This window comes from Amblyraja radiata, chromosome 3 (assembly GCF_010909765.2).
Source record: "Amblyraja radiata isolate CabotCenter1 chromosome 3, sAmbRad1.1.pri, whole genome shotgun sequence".
Lineage (NCBI taxonomy): Eukaryota > Metazoa > Chordata > Chondrichthyes > Rajiformes > Rajidae > Amblyraja > Amblyraja radiata.
In genome coordinates, this window is record NC_045958.1 from 97,713,456 (window position 1) to 97,732,320 (window position 18,865).

At 46.1% G+C, this 18,865-nt stretch overlaps 1 protein-coding gene across 8 annotated transcripts in view; it reads left to right on the forward strand.

Annotated features, from left to right (window-relative positions):
* adgrl3 (adhesion G protein-coupled receptor L3) overlaps window positions 1–18,865 on the forward strand; it is a 618,558-nt gene that overhangs the window by 351,761 nt on the left and 247,932 nt on the right. For all 8 annotated transcript variants that reach the window (XM_033018411.1, XM_033018412.1, XM_033018413.1 and 5 more), the window contains one exon: window positions 2,774–2,883. In XM_033018411.1, coding sequence (XP_032874302.1) covers window positions 2,774–2,883 — 110 coding nt within the window. The remainder of the gene's footprint in view (window positions 1–2,773; window positions 2,884–18,865) is intronic.

The window sequence follows — 18,865 nt, forward strand, 5'->3', positions numbered from 1 at the left end:
CAGCCCCATAAGTCTAAAATCTTGGGTATTCTTAGTGCCAATGAGAGAGGTAGCTGACAGCAATGGCCTTAACCTCATCATAGGTTGTATATGTGCACTGCCATTCAAGCAAGCTGCTGTCAATTAATTGTGGGTTTTCTGGCATGTACTAACCCCATTTCTTCCTCTCTGAACTCAAATGAAAGAGGTCGCTGCAACACACAGGGGGTGTGGATGTCACAACAGTTACTTGATGTAAAGCTTGATGTGGTTTGCAGCAGCATTTCTACGAGTCTCCATACTCTGTGGATTTAACTTACTATGTTGTACATATTCGTAACCGTATGGTACTAATCAGTGCAAACGTTCCATCAGACCTTTTCCAAAATACTACAGATGTTATTTGTCTGTTGCAGAACCAATCCGATCGATGAAAAAAAATAATCAAGTACTCATCTTTTTTTTTACAAAATGTGGATGTCTGATTTTCAGGAAAACTAGCTCAGTGTTACAAGTGAGTTCTAAGCCAGTGGAGTAACAAGTCAAATTGAGATCAGTACACACCCTGAGTGAATCAGACATTCTGTTTTGATTAATTTCCTTTTCTCAGGCAGTGGTTAAATGTCTGATGCTTGGAATAGTCAGCAGGTCAGGTCGCCAGTGTGGGAAGAGAAAGAGATCTCTGTTTGTGTCAGAAGTAATTGCAGATGCTGGTTTACACCGAAGATAAAAGAAGGGTCCCAACCTGAAACGTCACCCATTCCTTCTATCCAGAGTTGCTGCCTGTCCTGCTGAGTTACTCCAGCATTTTGTGTCTATCTTGAGATCTTTCTGTACCTCTTCCCACAGATGCAGCCTGACCAGCTGAGCATTCTTAGCATTTTAATTTTAGATTCTGCAATTTCTTTTTTAGAAACATGGAAAATAGGTGCAGTAGGCCATTCGGCTCTTCGAGCCAGCACCGCCATTCAATATGACCATGGCTGATCATCTAAAATCAGTATCCCGTTCCTGCCTTCTCCCCATGTATCTTGATTTTGTTAGCCTTAAGAGCTATATCTAACTCTCCCTTGAGTACATTTAGTGAATTGGCCTCCACTGCCTTCTGTGGCAGAGAATTCCACAGATTCACAACTCTCTGGGTGAAAAAGTTTTTCCTCATGTCAGTCCTAAATGGCCTACCCCTTATTCTTAAACTGTGACCACCTGGTTCTGGACTCGGAACTTTAATTGGTTTCATTCCTATATCTTAATATAGGCTCCCGTGTGGTTTGAACAGTGATCATCTTGCCCCAGAATCACTTGGCTGCCTTCTCATCCATCATGTCTAATGCAAATGCTGAAAACAAACACAGTTGGCAGTGCCTGAGCTTTTACATTTAAATAACTTAAGTGCCCTCTTGTCTGCTCTGTAATGACGCTCAAATAGACTGGGATCACTTATTCGTAGGAGACTTCACTCCAGATTAATGATGGACCTTCATTCTGCATTTGCAGTGCAATATATTTGCTTTAATGCACAGCTTAAAATTTCCAGATAAATAGATCAATGGACCGCTTGAGCTGTTTTCTCAGAGTTTTCAGTAGAAAGTTCAAGTTCTATTTCTGCTTTCACTTTTGAACCATGTTACAGCTTCTTTGACTGATTCTTCAAAAGAGTGTGATGACAAAAGATCTCTGGGACTTGAGTGGTCGACGGGATACTTGATGGAAGTATATAAAATGATGAGAGGCATAGGTAGGGTAGACGGTCAGAACCTTTTCCCAGGGTGGAAGTGTCCAAGACTAGAGGCCATGGCTATAAGGAGAGAGGGGGGAAAGTCTAATGGTGCTGTGGGGGGCAAGTTTTTTACACAGTGGTGGGGGCCTGGAACACATTGCCAGGAGTGGTGGTGGAGGTAGATGTGGAAGTGGTGTTGAAGAGTTTTTAAAATAGGCATATCGAGGTGCAAGGAATAGAGGGATGTGGATCATGTACAGGCAGACGAGATCAGTTTAATTAGGTATTATGGCCAGCACAATCATTTTGGGCCAAAAGGCCTGTTCCTATGCAGTAGTATTCTATGCTCTATGTTTTGTAACAACCATCCTCACCATTTACAACATGTTTGCTCAACTGGACAAGTATACCTCTGTGAATCAATAGATTTGGACCAAACACGGGTCTATGGGAATAGCTAGATGGGACGAGTTGGGCCGAAGGGCCTGATTTTGTGCTGTATGACCAATACATTTTTGAGGAGCCAGATTAAACCGGTAACAAGACTGTTGAAATCTAAAATATTGTGAGTGTTTTTCTGAGGTGTATCCCATCCGTTTCTGCACAAGTGACTGAGTGAATACAAGTCTGGTGCTGAGAGAAACAAAAAAACAGAGGCCTTGTGTGTAACGTTTTGGAATCCACTTGTGATTGACTTATTGATCAAATTCACTTTCCAGTGGCATCTTCAACGAGGTTACACAACCATGCCATTCTTAGTTTGCGTAATAGGACCCGATTGCTTCCTGTCAGAAGTACTGAGAAAATGTGTAGGAAGGAACTACAGATGCTGGTTCACACCGAAGACAGACACAGAGAAGGGTCTCAACCCAAAACGTCTCCTATTCCTTTTCTCCAGAGATGCTGCGATTTTCCGCTGAGTTACTCAGGCTTTTTGTGTCCATCTTAGAAGTACAGAGGTGTCTTTTGTTTTGCGTAATTGTGTTTGCAGCGTGAAATTGCGGAGCTTGCTGCAATCAAGGAATTGTTTGACTGCATTGTTAGTAATGCATTTCTCTTCATTTCCTTCCTCAGGTGTAATAATCGAACCCAATGTGCCGTAGTTGCTGGTCCTGATGTGTTTCCAGATCCTTGCCCAGGGACATACAAGTACCTGGAAGTTCAGTATGAGTGTGTCCCATACAGTAAGTGTGCTCCAAGCTTTGCTCTTTCTTTACTGTGTATTTTAATTTTGTTTTTCACCAAACTCTTCGAGGAACATTTGTGCCAGCAATGGATATTGGAGTATAATCCAAAATAACAGATGATATCAAAGCTCTGTGCCTGTCACAGTGTCAAAAAAAAAAACTGCAGATTGAAGAACTGAATCAGATGTTCAACTCAGCTGTTGTTTTTCATAAAAATATAAGCATTTAAAATAAGAGATTGTGTCACGAGGCGTGGTGCTTTGTTTTCTCCCTCCCCTATGAAAGGACTAGTCAATCTCTTCCATCTCACCTTAAGTGGCACGGTGGCCCAGTGGTAGAGTTACTGTATTACAGCCCCAGAGACCCAGGTTTGATCCTGACTACGGGTGCTATCTGTACATATTTAAACATTCTCCCTGTGACCACATGGGGATTTTTCTGGGTGCTCATATCTCTTCCCACACTTCAAGAGAAGTACAGGTTTGTAGGTTATTTGGCTTCTGTTAATTGTAAATTGTCCTTAGTGTGTGTGGGGTAGTGCTAGTGTCACAGGGAGGTCGCTGGTCAGCGTGGACTCGGTGGGCCGAAGGGATGTTTCCACGCCTATTTCTTGAGTCTAAATGTGACATCCAGTGAAAACTGGGTGGCCTTGACTTATGGAGAATTTATGATTTAAAAATAAAACCTCAGAATGCTGGTGACATCTATGGAGAGTCATTTTAGATCAATAAAGAAAGGCCACTGACCTGAAACATCAACTTATTTCCTCTCTACGCAGACACTGTTTGACCTGTTGAGTATTTCCAGCATCTTTCTTTTGAAATTTCCGGAGACTAGCAAGCTTGTATATAAATTATTTTTTTGTTGCAATGTGGCTACCATATGATCTGGGTATCAGGGGTTTTGGGGAGAAGGCAGGAGAACGGGGTTAGGAGAGAGATAGATCAGCCATAATTAAATGGCTGAGTAGACTTGATGGGCCCAATGGCCTAATTCTCCTCCTATCAATTATGATCCCACATGATTTTTGTATTATTTTTCAAAAGAACCTCTTGATAACCAATCTAACCAGAGTTACTCTATTCTGACACTGTTGCAAATAATATTCTGGAATGCATCAGCATTTACTGTGAGGATAAGTTAGCCATAGGCAACCTTATCGGCTCAGACTAAGCGTTGATTAAAAATTGTCTACCTTTTGAATAAAAAGTTCCTTGTTGTCTTGGATAAATGCAGCAGGAATGTACTGACATATCATGTGCCAAATGTATTCTCAGACTTTATAAATATGTTATGTTTCATTTAATCCAGGATTGGTATTATAGCAACTGAAAACTTTCTTTCTTTCATTCTACCATGAGGAATTTCAGCTTCTTATTAATCTTTGTCCAGCTTAAATATCTTTGCTGTTAATTTGAGTGCTCTCTCTATATATATTTATTTTTGAGAAATCAATTCTGATTTGGCACAGTGCTGCTTCAATATGCCATCTCCAGTTGCCACGGCTGAAGCAAGGCTGATTACATGATTGGCAAGAACACATGCTGAACTGGGATCCTGACCCAAAAGTTAGAAGATGTGCCGCTAATTAGTTTAGCACGGCTCTACAAATGATTAATTCTGCCACTGAAAGAAACCTATCTGTTTTCTCAATTTATACTGAGCTTGCAAAACTGGATGTTTATTCGATAAAATAGAACACGTTGCACTCATGCTGAGACCTTTAATTGATGTTCACTGCACTGCGAGGAACAGCAATGGTCCGTTAGTATAGGGAGGCATGCCATGGTTAAGCGATAGCTTTTGACCTCCAAGGGTCTGAGGTATGTCAATCACATTACCACTAGCATTCTTAAAGGGCCTGTCCCACTTAGATAATTTTTTCGGTAATTACAGGTGAATAGTTTGTCGCCACATGTTCGCCGGTGGTCGCCGAGAGTAGTCTCCTCAGTCGCGCAAAAAGTCGTAGCGTCTTTCTGGTCGCTGCTAAATACTCAACATGTTGAGAAAATTTTGGCGACAGTGGGTTTGACGCCAATGAGCGTAGCTTGACTTATCCTGATGTAGGTGATGTAGGTTGTCGTCAGTATGACGTAGGTGGCCGCCGTTGTTTCGGCGACCTGCTACGACTATGACAGTCGCCGGAAGTTGCCTAAAAAATCGCCAAGTGGGACAGGTCCAAAACGGATTGGACAGGCTAGATGCAGGAAAAATGTTCCCAATGTTGTGGAAGCCCAGAACCAGGGGTCACAGTTTAAGAATAAGGGGTAGGCCATTTAGGACTGAGATGAGGAACAACCTTTTTACCCAGAGAGTTGTAAATCTGTGGAATTCTCTGCCACAGAAGGCAGTGGAGGCCAATTCACTGGATGTTTTCAAGAGAGAGTTAGATATAGCTCTTAGGGCTAACGGAATCAAGGAAAATGGGGAGAAAGCAGGAATGGGGTTCAGATTTTGGATGTTCAGCGGTGCTGGCTCAAAGGGCTGAATGGCCTGCTCCTGCACCTATTTCCAATGTTTCTATGTTTCTAACTCTAGATGTGCAGGCTGTGATTTATCAAAGGATATTTTTTTGTAAAGACTTGTACAAATGTTTGCCTAAATTCTTTGGTCAGTGGCAAAAGCAGGGCAGCAAAATGGTGCAAATGGTAGAACTGCTGCCTCTCACTGCCAGGGGCCCGGGTTGGATCCTGACTTTGGGTGTTGGCTGTGTATGTGGAGTTTGCACGTTCTTCCTACGAGGGGTTTCCTCTTGGTGCTCCGGTCTTCTCCCACGTCCCAAGATGTGTGGATTTCTAAATCAGTTGGCCTCTGTAAATTGCCCCAAGTGTGTAGAGAGTGGATGCGAATGTGGGGAAAACATTGAACTAGTGTCAACAATGTGATCAATGGTCAGGTCAGCATGGACTCGGTCAGCTGAAGGGCTGATTCCTAGCTGAATATTTCAATCATAGAATCATACAGCACAGAAACATGCAATTTGGTCCAACTCATTCATGTTAATTAATATCTCTAAAGTTTCTAAAGTCTAAAATGCCCCCATTCTAAGTTGTCCGATTTGTGTGCATTTGGCCCATATCCCTCTAAACTTTGAGTAGAAAGGAACTGCAGATGTTGGTTTAAACCGAAGATAGACACAAAAAGCTGGAGTAACTCAACGGGTCAGGCAGCATCTCTGGAGAAAAGGAATATGTGACGTTTTGTGTCGAGACACTTCATCAGACTGAGAGTCTAAAGAAGGGTCTCGACCGGAAACGTCACCTATTCCTTTTCTCCACAGATGCTGCCCGACCCACTGAGTTACTCCAGCTTTTTGTATCACTCTAAACCTTTCCTATCCACATACTGAGTCAAGTGTCTTTTAAATGCTATTATAATATCTATTAGTTACTGATATAGCAATCAATCAATCAAAGTATTAAAACTTGCTGCAGACCTTGAAGAAAGCTCTCTGGAGTTCTGGTGAGTACAGTGGCATGGATTTCTACTTTTCTAATGTGCCAGACATCACTTCATTGAGGTCTCTGGTTTCCAGCAGCAGTGATGTTATCAGGCTGTACCAGCAGCCCATAAAATTATCGGGCATAGTTTTAGTTTTAGAGATACAGCGTGGAAACAGACCCTTCGGCCCACCGAGTCCGCACCGACCAGCGATCCCCGCGCGGTCCTCCACATTCTAGGGACAATTTACACTTGTACCAAGCCAATTTACCTACACACTTTTTGGAGTGTGGGAGGAAACCGAAGATCTTGTAGAAAACCCAGGCAGGTCACGGGGGGGAACGTACAAATTTTGTACAGACAAGCACCGTAGTCGGGATCGAACCCGGGTCTCCAGCGCTGTAAGGCAGCAACTTTACCATTGCGCCACCTTGCCACCCATACTGCAATGACATATGCTCTTTTTCCCACTGAGTCCACGCACCATGAAGTACCGATTTACATCAACTCTACACTCCCCACACTCAACTCCCCCTATATTCTTCCACTGATCTACACACTTGAGGCAATTTGCAGTGGTCGATTAATGAACCAACTCCCACATTGTTGGGAAATGGGAGGAAATTGGAGCACCCGGAGAAAACCCACATAGCCAATGTCAAGTTTGAATTCAGATTGCTGGGAGAGTGAAGAAAGAGTATAACTTTAGTCTCTCAGAGAACGTCAATTGGGAATTAATAATGGGAAACAAAATAGTGGAAGTTCTGTCATTATTTTGAGTCAAGGTTTCAAGGTCAGTTTGAGAGTCATTCCTCATAATAATTGATTCCTCACAATCAATCAATCACAATCACAATAATATTTTATTAGCCAAGTATGTTTTGCAACATACGAGGAATTTAATTTGCCAAGTCAGTCAGACAATAAAAAGCAACGGAACACACAAAATACATTTTTACATAAACATCCACCACAGTGACTCCTCCACAATCCTCAGTGTGATGGAAGGCGAAAAAAAGTTCAAATCTCTTCCCTTCTTTCCTCTCTCGTGGTCGGAGGCCTCGAGTTCTCCGTTGATGGGACGATCTTCACTCCCGTAGCCGATGGTCAGGCCCTCTGCATCGGAGTGATCAGGTCCTGCATCAGGGGGATGTCAGCTCCCCCGCGCCGGTGATCGGACCCCTGGTCGGGGCTGGTCGAGCCTCTGCGTCGTTGGAGCTCCCGACTAGGCCTCTCCCGAGTCTGCGAGCTCTTGATGGTAAGTCTGCAGTTGGATCGATCCCAGGCAAGAGATCGACTCCGATGTTAAGTCCACGCCCCGCGGTAGAGGTCAAGTCAGTCCGAGGAGGCCTCCAGCTCCATCTATGGTAGGCCGCAGATTGGCTGGAAATGCGATCCAAAAAACAATCGCATCTCCGGTAAGGTAAGAAACTGAAAAAACATTTCCCCCTCCCCCCTCCATGTCCCCCACATAAAACAAACTGGAGAACATCTACACAAACTTTTAGCTCACACTAAAAATTAATAAAAAGATGAATAAACAGACAGACTGTTGGCAGGGCTGCCAATTGTGCGGCGCCTCTGGTGGTAAAATAACGTCCCAACAGTCACAAATAATCAAGGTGTTAAAAGGAGGATGGAACTTAAAACAATCTATTTTGCTCACTTGAGAAAGTGAACAAGCAAACTCAAGAATCTAAAGGCTGCAAGATCCCTTGAGCTAATTACTGGCTTAGTAGGGGATTACAGGTAGTGCTGCAAAATAGTGGATGCATTGGTTGCAATCTGCCAAAATTCCCCCATTCAGCATGTGTTTAACAAATTTGTTTTGTGTTCTTTGAGAATAGAGCAAGTATGGTGAATAAAGGGAAGCAAAACACAAAATGCAGAGTAAAGGGCCTGTCCCACTTTTACGACTTAATTCAAAACCTCTGCCGAGTTTAAAGGACCTAAAAAAAAAATCAAGATCGTAGTAATCTACGAACTCCTACGATCTTCCACGAGTATGTCTACGAATTCCCATGACTATTTCGATGCCCTCCTTACGAGTAAAAAGTTGCAATTTCTTTCATCCCGACCATTATTTTACTCGTGGTCATTTTTTACCGGAATGGAAAAAAATGCCCCTGCTTACCTGATGCCACGAGTACCTAAGGCTAGCATAACGAGCCACTACGATATACCTACAAACTCCTATGGACTCGTTACGAACATTCTGCGAGTTTGAATCAAGGGGAAAACTAAGTGGGACAGGCCCTTAACTCAGTGGTTCAGGTAGCATCTGTGGAGGCTATGGATAGGTGACATCTAGGTCAGGACTCTTCTTCAGGTTAAAGAGGAGTGGTTGCTGTATGTATTGAAGTAGGAGGGAAAAAGATTTATTGACATAAATAGATATCGAGATGAATTGAGCAGGAACATTGTATTGATGTAGAAGATTAGCCATCATTTCATGGCCTAGAAGCAATGAATGGTCTTGTCTTATTTTCAATGCTTTATGTTTTGTGTGATTCTATGAATCAGTAGATATTCAATAGAGTAGACATTCAATAGAATTACTTCAAAAGCTGAGAACGGATAGAGTTGGGGTAATGCATTCACATTGCGAGGAGACAGAAAGTAAGGATAAATGGGGGCACTTGCAGATTGGTGATCAATAACTGGTGGATTGCCACAGGGATCAGCATTGGGTTCCTCATCTATTTCTAATCTATATCGATGACCTGGATGAAGGGATTTAGTGTTGATGTTATAAAGATAGCTATATGTGCAGGTTATGAGAAGCCTGTCATTGATATTGATACTTTAAGCCAGTGGAAAAGAAGAGGGCAGATGGAGTTTAATGTGAAGTTATCTAGTTTCGAAAGAAGAACTTGAACAAAACACTAGCTGTATCAATGGAATGAGACTGGAATCAAATACACAGGACAAGATGTTAAGAAGTCCCTTGTGCCAATAGGTGGGGAGCATTTCACGACATTCGTTGATTGTTGAGAGTGGTAGACGCTCAACATCTGTGGGGGGGGGGGGGGCGGGGGGGGGGGGGGTGGGGGAGTGGATACGTATATCTTGGCCTGGGTAACCTTTAGGACAGTTGGGCACAGGACACATCATCAGTAGTGTACCCTTGCATCACTGGGTGTTTCGGCCTTTTATCACTATACACCCTCCACAAGGGCGGCCCGCTGCAGGATGATCAGCCCTCAGCGCGTGTCCCGTGTCAAACCGTCCCAAAGATTCACCCTGAAATACTTGGGGCCCAGCATGGATCTTTCCGCTTGAGCCAAATCCACCGGCTGCTTCTTTCAGCCGCCTCTGAGAGTGATCTTATGGTCTTCCGCAGAGCCTGACCGTGGATTCCAAGCTCCTTCAGCAGTCTGATGGTAGATGACGCAACAAATCCTCTGCATCCCACTTCAACTGGATAGACTTTGGTGTTCCAGCCACGCTGCGTTGCCTCTGCTGCAAGCTCTGCGTAATGCAGCTTCTTACGCTCATAGGCCTCCTCAACAGAGTTCTCCCATGGAACTGTGAGCTCTATGATGTAAGCAGTCTTCTGTGAAGGGGACCAGAACACCAAGTCTGGCCTGAGGTTGGTGGAAGCAATTTCAGGTGGAAAAACTAGTTGTCGGCCAATGTCCGCCAGCATCCTCCAGTCGCGGGCCCTGCATAGGTTTCCTTCTTCTGATCTGGTGGAAGGATGTTTAGATGTTTTCTGTCCTTCTCGGACAAAGGTTGTTGCCCTTAGGGGGAGGGGGTTGCTTGCTCTCGGAGGCAAGGAGTTGGTCGCACACCGCCTGTTCTCAAGGGCTGATGCCAGGCTTTTTAGTACCTGATTATGCCGCCACGTGTATCTCCCTTGCGTGAGGCTGGTCTTGCAGCCTACCATGATGTGTTTGAGGGTCGCTGGAGTTGGGCAGAGGGCACAGGTTGGATCCTCGCCGTACCACTGATGGAGGTTCTTTGGTGATGGAAGCACGTCATAAGTCGCTCTGATGATGAAGCTGATCTTGCTTGCTTCCATTTCCCATAGTTCTTTCCAGCTGATCTTCCTCCGCTCCACACCTTCCCACTGCATCCATTGCCCCTGTTTGGCAAGAGAGACCGCCTTTGCACTTCTTGCGGCCTCCTCTTGTCGCCGCACCTCCTCGACCACCAATGTCCTCCGCTCTGATGTTGTGGCCTTTCGCCAAGTTGGTTTACTTGTCGTAAGGCCAAAGCCTCCTCTTCCCTGCTGGACTTGCCCCACGATGTCTTTGTATCTCAGGGCTGATGAAGCTTGCTGTAATGCATCAGATGGCGTCCACTTCCGGCCAGTTACTAGGGGCGGCGCAACAACACTGATGGTCTTGTCTCTAGAGTCCCTCAGTGTCATCTGAAGTCTTACTTTAGAACACTTGTATTCCTCTGTTAGACTAGTGAGAGGTAGTTCCAGGACCCCTTTGCCATATAGGCCGATGTTAGTTAGACATCGTGGGACCCCGAGCCATTTCTTCGCGTATGAAGTTATGGTTCGCTCCATCTTCTCCACAGTTGTTATTGGGGCTTCATAAATGGTCAGTGGCCACATTGTCCGAGGAAGGAGTCCAAACTGTAGGCACCAGAGCTTCAGTTTCCCAGGCAGTAGGGTCTGATTGATGTTCTCCAGGCCATTGACAATTTCTTGCCTTAGTTGTTCCACCTGCTCTTTATCCTTGAGACTTGCATTGTACCATCTGCCCAGGCTTTTAACTGGCTGTTCAGACACTGTTGGTATAGGGTCGTCACCGATACAGAACCTTGTGTCTCTAAGCACCCCCTTGACTATGGAGATGCTTCGAGATTTACATGGTTTGATCTTCATTCGGGCCCACTTGATGTTCTCCTGCAGCTTTCCAAGTAGCCGCTTGGTGCATGCTGCAGTAGTGGTTAGTGTGGTCATGTCGTCCATGTATGCCCTGATGGGTGGCAGACGGAGCCCAGCCCTGGTTCGTTCACCGCCCACCACCCATTTTGAGGCCCTGATGATGACTTCCATGGCCATTGTAAAGGCCAAGGGTGAGACTGTGCAGCCTGCCATGATGCCTACTTCCAAGCGCTGCCATGTTGTACTGAAGTCAGCTGTTGTGAAGCACAGCTGCAGGTCTTGGAAATAGCTCTTGACCAGTGTGGTGATGAGCTCTGGTACATGGAAAAAGGCAAAAGATTCCCAAAGGAGTTCATGGGGAACTGAACCAAATGCATTGGCCAGATCGAGGAAGATCACATGTAGGTCTCTCTTCTCCTTCTTAGCTGCTTGGATCTGGTGCCAGATCATGCTTGTATGCTCCAAGCAGCCCGAAAATCCTGGAATTCCTGCTTTCTGTACAGATGTATCAATGTACTTGTTTGTTACCAGATAGGTGGACAGCCTTTGTGATACAATGCTGAAAAAGATTTTTCCCTCGACGTTGAGGAGACATATTGGCCGGAATTGGCTGATGTCTGACGCATTCTTATCTTTAGGTATTAGCACGCCGCCGGCCCTTCGCCACGCCTTAGGTATTGTTTGCTTCTTCCACACCACCCTCATGAGCTTCCATAGAAAGCGTAACACATCCGGTGCGTTCTTGTAGAGCTTGTATGGTACTCCATTTGGCCCCGGAGCTGATGCTGCTCTTGCTCGCCGGACAGTGTTCTCTACCTCTTTCCATCTTGGAGGGCTGGTGTCCAGGTTGAATTCAGGTGGTTGAATAGGCGGGATGTCATGTGGGATGACTAACTGCTCATGCCTTTTCGTGTCTTGGTGGGCCTTTTCCAGGTGTTCCTCCAATTCCCGTTTTGATGTTTTCAAAGTTCCACTTTTTTCCTTTGCGAAGAGGTCTTTGATGAACTTGAAAGGGTCTTTGTAGAACCGTGTTCTTGTGTGTTCTTTCTTCCTGCGAAGTTTCCTCAAGTTCTCTGCTTTTCGCAAGGTTGCCAATCGGCTCTTGATGTCCTCTTGGAGTAGCATGAGACCTTCTCTCTCTGCCTCAGTTGCTTTTTTCCATTGCTTTTTCAACTGTCTCCTCTCTCTGATTAGCCTCTCGATCTCCTGCTGCCTCCTAGACTTGATTGGTGTTGGTAATTTCTTTCCACCTCTCCCTTTACTCACCCCAAACCGTTCTTCTCCATAGCTGTAGATTGTGTTGCCCATCCTTTCAAGCTTTTCCACTGCTGTGCCCGCTTGTTGCTCCAAGATATGTATAAGGTCACTGTTGACCGTCTCCCACTCTTTCTTTTCAACAGCTTTGGGCCATTTCACTCCAGGTTTGTGCCCTTTGATCTTTCCCTCCAATGGAGGTCTTTGTCGTTGTTGCGTGGGCTCCTCCACCGGCATTTCTGTGCTTGTATCACCCTCTTCAGTGACATGGGTGCTGATGCTCTGCGAACTTTGGTTTGAGTCCTGTCGCTGTGCTTCACTCGACTGATTTGACTGGTTGCTTCGTAAGAAGTACTGGTCAATGCGAGGCCCATGTCTCTGCTCTCTCAAGCACTTTTTCCTCCCTTGGTGGATCTTCAAGCCCTTCACTGATGTAATTTTCTCCCAACCACAAATGCACACCTGAAGTTTGTGTCCCGCAGCTGTTGTGGATGTCTCGTGTGCCATGCTCTCCTTGTCAGTAGTCGTTTCCGTTCCTTGGTCTGTAACCGTGTTATCAATCGGTGAGCCATCTTCCGCCCCCGCTCTCGCAGGCTCTAGGGGTATTCTCTTTAATTTACTTTTAGTAGCATTTAGCGGGTGTCTCCAACTAACTGAAACAGCGTTGGGGACTGCTATCATGGGTAGCTAGCCCATGACGGCCCCAGTGGGGTCTGTTCCCTCCTGTCAGCTGTCTCTCCAAGCTGTCACGTGGACTTTCCCATGTTGTCAGCTGTCCTTTCACAGCAGTCACTGGACGAGTCCAGATTATCAGAATCAAATACACAGGACAAGATGTTAAGAAGTCCCTTGTGCCAATAGGTGGGGAGCATTTCACGACATTCGTTGATTGTTGAGAGTGGTAGACGCTCAACATCTGTGGGGGGGGGGGGGGGCGGGGGGGGGGGGGGGTGGGGGAGTGGATACGTATATCTTGGCCTGGGTAACCTTTAGGACAGTTGGGCACAGGACACATCATCAGTAGTGTACCCTTGCATCACTGGGTGTTTCGGCCTTTTATCACTATACACCCTCCACAAGGGCGGCCCGCTGCAGGATGATCAGCCCTCAGCGCGTGTCCCGTGTCAAACCGTCCCAAAGATTCACCCTGAAATACTTGGGGCCCAGCATGGATCTTTCCGCTTGAGCCAAATCCACCGGCTGCTTCTTTCAGCCGCCTCTGAGAGTGATCTTATGGTCTTCCGCAGAGCCTGACCGTGGATTCCAAGCTCCTTCAGCAGTCTGATGGTAGATGACGCAACAAATCCTCTGCATCCCACTTCAACTGGATAGACTTTGGTGTTCCAGCCACGCTGCGTTGCCTCTGCTGCAAGCTCTGCGTAATGCAGCTTCTTACGCTCATAGGCCTCCTCAACAGAGTTCTCCCATGGAACTGTGAGCTCTATGATGTAAGCAGTCTTCTGTGAAGGGGACCAGAACACCAAGTCTGGCCTGAGGTTGGTGGAAGCAATTTCAGGTGGAAAAACTAGTTGTCGGCCAATGTCCGCCAGCATCCTCCAGTCGCGGGCCCTGCATAGGTTTCCTTCTTCTGATCTGGTGGAAGGATGTTTAGATGTTTTCTGTCCTTCTCGGACAAAGGTTGTTGCCCTTAGGGGGAGGGGGTTGCTTGCTCTCGGAGGCAAGGAGTTGGTCGCACACCGCCTGTTCTCAAGGGCTGATGCCAGGCTTTTTAGTACCTGATTATGCCGCCACGTGTATCTCCCTTGCGTGAGGCTGGTCTTGCAGCCTACCATGATGTGTTTGAGGGTCGCTGGAGTTGGGCAGAGGGCACAGGTTGGATCCTCGCCGTACCACTGATGGAGGTTCTTTGGTGATGGAAGCACGTCATAAGTCGCTCTGATGATGAAGCTGATCTTGCTTGCTTCCATTTCCCATAGTTCTTTCCAGCTGATCTTCCTCCGCTCCACACCTTCCCACTGCATCCATTGCCCCTGTTTGGCAAGAGAGACCGCCTTTGCACTTCTTGCGGCCTCCTCTTGTCGCCGCACCTCCTCGACCACCAATGTCCTCCGCTCTGATGTTGTGGCCTTTCGCCAAGTTGGTTTACTTGTCGTAAGGCCAAAGCCTCCTCTTCCCTGCTGGACTTGCCCCACGATGTCTTTGTATCTCAGGGCTGATGAAGCTTGCTGTAATGCATCAGATGGCGTCCACTTCCGGCCAGTTACTAGGGGCGGCGCAACAGCACTGATGGTCTTGTCTCTAGAGTCCCTCAGTGTCATCTGAAGTCTTACTTTAGAACACTTGTATTCCTCTGTTAGACTAGTGAGAGGTAGTTCCAGGACCCCTTTGCCATATAGGCAGTTGCAGTGCAGAGGAGTCCTGGTTTCCAGTTCATGAAACACCTATAGATTGATAGAAAGATACAGCAGAGAAACAGGCCTTTTGGCCTAGTCTGAAGAAGGATCTCGTCCCAAAATGTCACCCATTCCTTCTATCCAGAGATGCTGCCTGTCCCACTGCCTGTCCCACTGCGTTACTCCAGCAGTTTGTGTCTATCGTTTTGCCCACCAACTTCTTACTGACTGTCGATCACCTGATCAGACAAGTTCTATGTTATCCCACTTTTGCAATCACTTGGTGGGATTTATCAAGGCATATTAACTTACTAACCTAATGGTAAAATATGTGGGTGCAGCAAGTAAAGAGGGAAATGTCTAAAGGTTATCCCCTTTACTATGCTTTCAATTTCTGTGATTCTGTGTATCAGTGGATGTATAGGAAGAAACTGCAGGTGCTAGTTTGAACAAAAGATAGACACAAAAAGCTGGAGTAACTCAGTGGGTCAGGCCGAATCTCTGGAGAAAAAGAATAGGTGACGTTTCAGGTCGAGACCCTTCTTCAGGTTGTGCTTATGCTCCATTGGAATGCTGAAGAATGAAAAGGGATCTAATTGAAACACACAAGGCAGATGGATATGAAAAGAAGAGTATAGATTTAAGGTGAGGGAAAGGAATTTGAAAGCCGGGTTAAAGGGAGGTGTGGCTGGTACATGAAGGTGTGGAAGGTGTGACAGAGTGGTTGGTATCTGGAACTCAGCAGTCTGAAAAGGTGATGGAGTCAGACACAATCACTAAAGGGCCTGCCCAACTTGGTGATTTATTTCGGCGACTGCCGGCGTCATTGACTGACGTATCAGGGTCGCCGAAAGATTTTGAACATTTCAAAATCCAGCAGTGACAAAAAAAATGTTTCGACACTTGAGGAAACACTGCGTGTCAATACGCCATCACGCCGCAACTTTTTCGGTGATTGGATATGTCAGTCAATGATGCCGACAGTCGTCTAAAAAATCGCCAAGTGGGACAGGCCCTTAAGTTTAAGAGGTATTTAGACAATCACTTAAATAGGCAACACCTAGTAGAACGAAGATCTAACGCGGATAATGCGAGATTAGTGCAAAAGGGTAAAAAGAATGGCATGTTCATGGTTGCCCCAAGAGTCCGCTTCACAACTCATGCACAATGAGGGGGGTTGGCAGGCTGGATTCCGTTGGAAGGTTTCTCAACATGCATGACTCATTGTTGTATGACTCTGACTCTACGACCGTGGTACATGTGACCATTTGAAAGGACCTTTGTGGCCTCATCCCAGCTTTGGAATCCAGTGCGGGGAACTATCTTCATGTAGGTTCCCTTTAAGGAGATATAACTTAACCCCACGGGGCAACTCTCCCTCACAAAATCCTGGGAGGGGCAAAGTTTAAAGAAGCTAGGCAGGGAAGGATGTTTTGTACAGTTACTGGTACACGCTGCCAGGCGTTGTGGTGGAGTTAGATGTGATAGTGTTGGTTAAGAGGCTTTTAGATGGGCACATGGTTATGCAGGACATGTAGGAAGATGGACCACGTGCAGGCAGAGGAGATTAGTTTAACTAGGCATCGTGTACGGCATGGACATTGTGGACCAAAGGGCCTGTTCCTGTGCTGTACTATTCGGTATTCTCAAACCACCAACCCCATCTGGTTATTTCCGTATCGCCAGCCAGCCTCCCATCAATGGATTGTTGCACCATCCCTTCCCAATGATCTAACCTGTTCCTTAAAGTCCCAATCCCCTTAGCAAACAGACACCTCAATGTCCCACCAGCCACACATCCTCCCTGCAGCTTCCAATCTGGATGCCTAACTAGCCTAATCCCCGCTTCTGGTTTCAAGTTGAGAGATAGAGTTTAAGTCAGGTTGTTAAGGACGTTAATCATGCATGGCCCGCACATTTTCTGTGCCGTTGAATTTTACATTTTGTTGTCCTGCAGCACACCACTCTTTTAGCCTGCCTTGACTGGCACAGAATGATTTTTATAATAGACAATAGGTGCAGGTGCACGCCATTCGGCCCTTCAAGCCAGCACCGCCATTCAATGTGCTCATGTCTGATCATCCACAATCAGTACCCCATTCCTGCCTTCTCTCCATACCCCTTAACTCTGCTATCCCTAAGAGCTCTATCTAGCTCTCTCTTGAAAGCATCCAGAGAACCAGACTTCACTGCCCTATGAGGCAGAGAATTCCACAGACTCACAACTCTCTGTGTGAAAATTTTTTTCCTCATCTCCGTTTTAAATGGCTTACCCCTTTTTCTTAAACTGTGGCCCCTGGTTCTGGACTCCCCCAACATCGGGAACATGTTTCCTGCCTCTGGCATGTCCAAACCTTTAATAAACATATATGTTTCAATAAGACGCCCGCTCATCCTTCTAAATTTCAGAGTATACAAGCCCAGCCGCCCAGGTACAAGTAGGACTTTTTTTCCCCCAAAAGATCTAAATGCACCTAATCAATACAATGCTGCTTTTGAAAAACTACCCGAGGCATTCTGGTAAGGTCTGTGAAGATATCGGGCTTCAGTAAACGCTGCTCTAAAATCGGCGTGATTATGGGAGCAAGTGTTAATTTTCAGAAATGTAATTATCCCTTAAAGTTCAGTGAAGGTAAAGCGCTGACAATGTAGAGCAGAACATTCAGAGAAGGCTGAGACCTTGAATGATCTCTGAATTAAAAATCCTCCACAGATGTACGTTGGAGAATGGTGATCATTGATTCGTCTCATCCACGATCAACACAAAAGCGGGCGTTGTTTTTCATTATTCATTCTCAGACCTTCTCTCACCACTGCACACTCCCCAGGAACTAGGTTCAAAGGTCCCATTGCAGGCTGTTATTAACCTTTGCCATCCCAAATGTTTTCAAGTTAAAGTGGAAAGCAACAGAGGCCTGAGCTGTGGTGGAAATTCTCCGAACCTTCAAGTGTTTTGCTTCGGCGTTATCAAGAAGTTTGCAGTTCCTCTTCAGCTCAGCAGCAGGAATACAGCCCAGAGAGTGTTGCACACGGGTAACATCTCACACTGCTGCCGGCGCACCTCAACCTTTCCCTCCAGCCCTTATCCTTTGCTGCAAAGTACTGTTCACAGACTCTGCCTGTGTGTTGTGCTATTGTACACAATACTTATGTACAGGTACAAGCATGTGAGAAATGGGTGGAGCAATGGCCGGTGGAGTTTTGATCAGAGCATGTACAATACCACACCTCTCCTCTGCTACGATCCTGCTCCCCCCACACTTCATGCTTGCATTATTTTTCTTCTTCTACCCATTAGTGGTTCCCTCATTTTCCACCCTCACGTGCCCCTTCACCCCCCCCCCCCCCAGTTCCTCCTCTATCTCCTATACCACTGATCTGATCTCTCCTTTAGCCGTCTTCCATGCTTGCTGCCATGTAATCCGTTCCCATCCATTTTCCCATTCCAAGTTCCTGACGTTTAGCTGACGGAGGGTTTCAGCTCCCTGCCGGCTCCCATTCCCCCGTGGCAAACTCATGCAACTCCTGCATTCCATGCACCTCAGCCACTCGATAGTCCTCTATTGCCAGAGTGAGGCCACACACAATTTGGAGGAACAGCACCTCATGTTCTGCTTCAATGGTCTGAACATTGAATTTCCCAATTTTATATAAAACCCTTCCCCCTTTTTCTACCCCTTACTTTTGTGTGCTCCCTTCTCCCCCGCCAATTTCTCACGTATTTTCCACTCTCCTACCCCTCTTTCTCCCTGGCCTCTTCCACTCTATCCCTCCCGCTTTACCTTTCACTCCTCTTCTCACCTTAACTGACATCCTTTTGTCTGCTTATCATCTCTTGCCTTTGTCCATCTATCTGCCAATGAATCCCCATCACTTATATCCACCTATCACTTACCAGGCTCTGTCCCACCCTCACCTCTTTTCCAGCTTGCTCTCCCTCACTACAGTCAGCCTTAATAAGGATCCCGACCCGAAACGTCACCTACCCATTCCCTCCACAGAAGCTGCCTGACCTTCTAAAAATTACTCCAGCGCTTTTTTGTTTTACTCAAGGATCCAGCATCTGCAGTTCCTTGTGTCGCTA